Source organism: Halyomorpha halys, unplaced genomic scaffold, assembly GCF_000696795.3.
Source record: "Halyomorpha halys isolate HHAL.00 unplaced genomic scaffold, Hhal_1.1 Scaffold438.1, whole genome shotgun sequence".
NCBI classification, from domain to species: domain Eukaryota; kingdom Metazoa; phylum Arthropoda; class Insecta; order Hemiptera; family Pentatomidae; genus Halyomorpha; species Halyomorpha halys.
The window spans coordinates 1,502,481-1,508,711 of NW_027107367.1; the positions used below are offsets into that span (position 1 = coordinate 1,502,481).

At 29.4% G+C, this 6,231-nt stretch overlaps 1 protein-coding gene across 1 annotated transcript; it reads left to right on the top strand.

Annotated features, from left to right (window-relative positions):
• The first annotated feature begins 2,555 nt into the window (after positions 1–2,555).
• Positions 2,556–4,792, top strand: aln (allnighter). Its single transcript, XM_014423739.3, has 6 exons — positions 2,556–2,826; positions 2,901–3,169; positions 3,330–3,579; positions 3,701–3,853; positions 4,170–4,334; positions 4,479–4,792. Exons 1-6 carry the CDS (start codon positions 2,674–2,676, stop codon positions 4,686–4,688), a joined length of 1,200 nt encoding a protein of 399 aa, XP_014279225.1. The 5' UTR covers positions 2,556–2,673; the 3' UTR covers positions 4,689–4,792.
• Positions 4,793–6,231: the final 1,439 nt, after the last annotated feature.

A 6,231-nucleotide genomic window follows, 5' to 3' on the forward strand; every position in this document is an offset into this window, starting at 1 on the left:
TTCTCTATTACCAGTCAAAACCGCTGGATGCACAGTACAAGAACAATTTTCAAACTTCCAAAAAGAACATTTCCACATTAATCCGTTCCAATCTAACATCCGACCTTGCTACTCAACACAACCACCTCTACTTAATATTTAACTGATTAATTATTAAAATAATGGGTTAACCCACACCCGCCAGAGCGCCATTGAAAATAAAACTAACAATCCCCACTCTATTAGATTTCTCTCAAGCATGTATTACAGTGGACCTTAAAATCCTTCTTGGGAAACTACCAAATCTTTCTATTTTCAACAGTGCTATGTGCTACGTCCCATACCAACCTCCTTACCTTCTGTGAAGTTCCTCAGGGTTCTTCTCAGACCCCCACTCTGAATTTTGTTTATATAATTGAACTTCTCCTATACATCCATCATTCCAAATACCATATTTACACAAATCATTTCCAAATACACCTGTATTTTCGGTCTACCGACCAAAAGAAAACTTGAAAAGCTGAAGTTTAATGGGGATAAATCAAATGCGCTTGTAATAGGTTTCAATCACCCCTTAAAGTGGTTTTCCTATTCCTAACTAATAATCACATAAACTTCTATTCAACCACAAAAAAACTTTGGAATCACCTGTGAACAAACCCTTTCCTTAAAAAAACATGTTTCTGATTACACTTAAAGCAACTGAATTACCTTCTTTATTAATTATAATAGTAATTACCTTAACTTATAATAGTACTTTTAACGGTAAAAGTTTTACTTATAATAGTAATTTTAAGTACCTTTACCTATAATAGTAATCACCTTCCTCACTAATTTCCATTTAAAGTCAGTAGACTCCCCTTCTTCAGCTACTGGCGTACGGTATAAGGGGTTATTACTGGTGAATTTCATTTCTACTTCCATCCGTCGATCCAGTACCCATCTTACTTTCAAATCTAGTTTATACCAACATTTTTTATATATCAAGTTCCAATAGGACTAAAATTTATGTTTTTTTTTTTTATAATCAGGCCTAGAGAAAATTGCTGTTATTATTGTGTATATATTTATCTATTAATTACTATTACTCTATTTTTTGTAAATTTATTTATACCAGAAGTTTATTTGTATTTTTATAAAGTTTTAATTATTTTTATATTATGTATTAATTATTTTTTTATTTTAACTGTTACTCTAAGGCTCTTGCTTTTGTCGTACTATTCTAAATGGAAGTGAAATCATAAATAAATGAAGAATTTAGTATGAGTACAATAATTATTAACGTGGATTGAACTTTAAGTTCTCATAAAGCAGTAATATTTAAAACCACTAAATGGGCGTAATTAACTATTAATTATTGAAAGCATGAAATTTTCCATTTTCAAATTTACATATGATCACTTAGGCCAATTGAAACTTTCTCGTTTCCAATGTCCAGAATACTTGAAACGAATATGTATAGTGAAGTATGGAACAAGATTAATAATGATAATTTTATCCTGAAAAGTAATTTGTTAAATCAATATCAGTAAAATTACAATAGTAATATATTTTATAAGATAAGTAGCACGACTTATATATATATAGTTATATTATAACTATGGAATTTTCGAAACGAGTGAATGCATTAAACAGATTCCCAAAGTGAGTGGCTCAAGCATATGCCAGGGGTTCCATAAATAAAAGCCACTTTCTCAAAATATTACAAAACAAAAAAAAAAAGAAAGAAACAGTAAAATAACATATATACAGTGCATTCTAGCATTTACTTTCTTACAATTTGTTTTCTTCTTTTCATAGATATTCAATTCTAATTATAATTGTGTAAAACTTAACTGCTCTAAAGACAATTGTGACATTTTTAATTTTTTTCATCTCGGCAAAGGTGCCGTGAAATATTTTTAGCTCAAGAAGAGTGCCGTATCAAAAAAGGTTTGGGAACTGTTGCACTAAAAGATCCTATCGTATAAGTTTCTACATATGAACCACATAGTATAAATTTCTACATAAGAACTACAACTGGGTAACTGTTATGTATGATTCAAAGCCTAAAATTTGCAAAAAGATAAGTAGGTCATTAAGCGATAGTTCAATTCTATAGCTAGAATAATGGTCTAATCAGGACGCCATGAAATCAAACAGTTTAAAATGCTTAGAAGATAGTAACATGAGTCACTCTTGAGTCTTGTCTACATATTTCAAAATTATGGAAAAATGATTACGTTTTTCCACTGAACAAACAATTTATAGATAGATACCTCTTGTACTTGTAGATAGAAGCAGTACTCTACTCGCATAATAAGTACAATAATACAAGTTAAAAGAATAATAATTTTCAGTAAAATTCGAACACATGCCTTAAAACCAAAGCTCGAGTTACACTAAACTTTGCCGAAAAATTTAAAAGTTGTTAATTACTTATAATTTAGCAGTATCAATTTATATTTGTAAATTTATTATAAATAGAGACTTAGCCTTCAAATAGTTTAAATAATAAATGTATGTTTTAAAACTTGCAACAATGATAAACTGAAATCATTATTTAGTAAGCTGGTGTAATATCGACCTGAGCCCCGGGAAACTTCAAACTGTTTACATCTGAGTGCCATAACCTGTCTCAGTTTTTCAGACACTTAAGATTTGTGATGTAAATAATAAACCATTCAAATATGGGTTTTATAAAGACAGTTTAGTATGTCAGTATTAAGGAGATTTCCTGGAATAATATATACTCACAAATTCAAATGCTTATTTGTTTTTTTCCTTACTATTACTTGTTTAATAACTCTATACTCTTGGAAAATCATTTGTTCAAATTTGGAAGCTTGGGATCGAGTCACATCTTTGGTTAGTTGAAAGACATATTATCTGATTAAAAATTGTTTTGATTGTTAAACTGAATTTATTTTCTTTTATATTAGTGTAGCCAATACAAAAAAGGAAAAATATCTGGAGATCTTTGTCCAAAATTATGTGGGGAAGGTTCTGTGGTTTCATTAGCCTGTCAAACTTTCCACTCCGGGAAGGATACAATATTTTCAGCTACATTAAAGGATGGACTTAATATAGTAGTTAAGTCGTCTCAGAATTATGAGGCTCAGGACATATTTTATTGGATTGATGATGCAGGAGAGCACTATCCTACTGATGACTTCTTTAGGAGCTTGGTGGAAAATCGAATCCAGGCCCGGTATCTGCTTATAAATCATGTAGATTTAAGTTCACTCATACTTTACGTTTCTTATAACTGTAAATTAGAATTCTCTTAATGTATCAATTTTAATATCACACAAATATAATATATATTTATCTAAAATATATTTTATGCGTTTAATTTATGGCTGTCTTAGATTAAATATAACTTTGGCTGATCGTGATATTGAGAGAATTATAAGGTATCCAACTGGAAAACATTTTCCAGTAAACAGTAAAGCTCGTCGAATTGAAATGAAAGAAATATGGAGGCTTCTACAGGATAATGAGTACCTCATATCAACTGTATACGCAGGAAGGGACATGTTTCCAAAAATTATTGGGATTTGTGGCCATTACTTTGGTACTGAATATCTGAAACCAGCAATGGATGGAGATCTAGTAAAGGTACACCTTTATATAAATTCTTATAAATAATAAAACTATACTCTAATTTGTTAAACAAATTGATTAAAAGTAACAATCATCTACTTCTTTTAATAAAAATTAATCTTATTTCAAATGATAGATTGTAAGCAAGGAAACTGAAGATAACTGGGCTAATCGAGTGCATCTAGCCGTCATGATATTGGATTTAGTCGAGCAGATTGATGGTGACAACTTAGTTCTATGTGATATTAAACCAAACCATTTTGGCATTAGTGATGAAGGCAAACTTAAAGTAAGTTTGAAGTTATCTATATGAGAATACTTTCTTAAAGTTTAAGCAAAGTTAATTTATCATTAAATTTAGGCCAACTTGAAGTAAATAGAAGTTATCTATTTTTTATGCTGTTAAATAAATTAGAAAATCATTGAGTATCCTTATCTCTATTTAGATATTTAATTTTTTGTTCTGTACCAAATATAATGAGATTAACAAATTGTATCCAACTAATATAAAATTCTTAAAACAGTTTTAGTTAGTGGTATACAAGGCAATATTTTAATGATGAATTGTATTAAAAAAAAATTTCCTCAACTTATTTTTCTTCTAGATATTAGACTTAGATGTTGCATTTCCAAGAGCAATTGCAAATTTTATCACAAAAAGTGGAAAAAATTGTGAGTTTGATTCAGACTGCCATTTGTTTGATTGTCATTCTGTCTGCAACAAAGACAAAAAGATTTGCGATGCCCCAGTCGTGAACTCCAATCTGCAAGTAATGACAAAAAATTTTTAAATGTATTTATTATTAAAAATGACTAGTATTCATTTTCCATGTTTTATTTTGTAACTAATTTGTTGTAAAAAATCCTTTTTAGTTATCTATTCTAATTCTTACTAACGTAAGTTTCTGTTGCAGATAGTCTGCGAGAAAATATTGCTGGGTTGGGCCATGCCAGGTGTTATGGTTCCAGGGCTTCTAATGACCTCCTCAACTCCTTCAGGTCTAGCTTCTCTTCTGAGGCAGTGTGCTCATGGTGCTGGTAGCCCTGAAATCGACTCGGATATAGCTACCCGACTGACTCACACTTTGGCTGAAATGGATGCTCATTTGCAAAACCTAATCTAATATTTCTCATAACCTATTGATTACAAAATAGCAGTTTCTTATGTCAGTAGATATAACGTAGGTTCTGACTATGTTATGTTCACTAGGCTATGTTATGAGTGTATCATTGCTCGTAAATTGCCCTACTTTAATGCATTGAGATTTTGATAGCAATATTGATAACAATCTGTGTGGATAATATATTTATATAGTAAAAGATGTTAAATTAGAAAAAATTATTTATGCATATGCTTTGTTAGTAATTTACAATAACTAATAAACTTTTTTAATGTATTTATTAGTTTCCTAATAAAATATAGAATCATTGAGGTTGTAGTATAAAAATGCTTGACTACTAATCTTATATACTATAACCCAGTACCTTATGAGATTCCTGTTAATTTGCACTTTTTAATAATAATACAATTTGTTCCAATGGCAAGTCCGAAAGTATGCACATTACTCATTTTGTGTTTTGACAAATTCCGATACCAATAATCAAACCATTGGATATTTATTCTAACGAGCACAAATGTCAATTTCAGAACTGTTTCTGACAGTCAATAACTGTCCCAGGGTCTTACTGGGGACTGGAGATAACCTGTAACAGGTTATCTTTCAAGCATGGAGCAATAACATTAACCCTATATTAGGTGCTACCTAGTTCAGGATTCTTTGTTGCAAACAAACTTTTTTAAGTGGGTTATATTTGGCACCTTATTGTAAAGACTAAGACCTGACAATGAATAGTGAACTTCAGTGACATAAAAGCAACAACAACTAACTTCTAATAAATCATGTGTGCTCAAGTTGAGTTTATTAATTAGTTCATGCCTCAAAACTTTTTTTTCCTTAGCTATAAAAGGAAAATTAAGTTAAATAAATAGTACAAAAATGGTCAGATCTCATGAAACGTATAATTTTCATGTTTTGATTTTTTTTTTTATACTAAGAATGAAACTAGCATGCACCAGTTCTAATAAATGCATTTATATCGTGGCAGCACCACAAAATAAAAACATGATCTCATTCTGTTAAAATAGGTTGGTAACCAATGGCAGAATGGTGAGATAGAGGGTTTACAAAAAACAAAAATTATAAAATAAAGATAAACTTCACAACTTCTTAACCATAAACTAAAGGTAAATCATTTCTACGGGAAAGAATTCAACATACGACAATTTTTAAGTAAATATGACAACGTAATTTATGCTTAAAATATTTCTTATTTAATTCTAAAAAACAATTCCAAATTTTTAGTTTTTCACAAATAGTATCTTTTTAAAGATATTTAGAGTTTATTCTAGTTATTAATAAACAAGAAAATAAGAATGAAAAAATTATAAAGTTTGAGACAAAAAAATAAAAATTAGGAATTTTTTAATCATTTGTACAAAAAACTTATTTAGTAGAACTTATTAAGCAGAATACATCAATATTTTAGAAAATATAAATAGCTTGGTGGTTAAATTGAAATTTAAAATTAATGATAGTTTTTAAATAATATTTGCTTTTGTATTAGGTTGAACACTATCGGTAGTGAAAAAAAATGCTTTTATTTTAA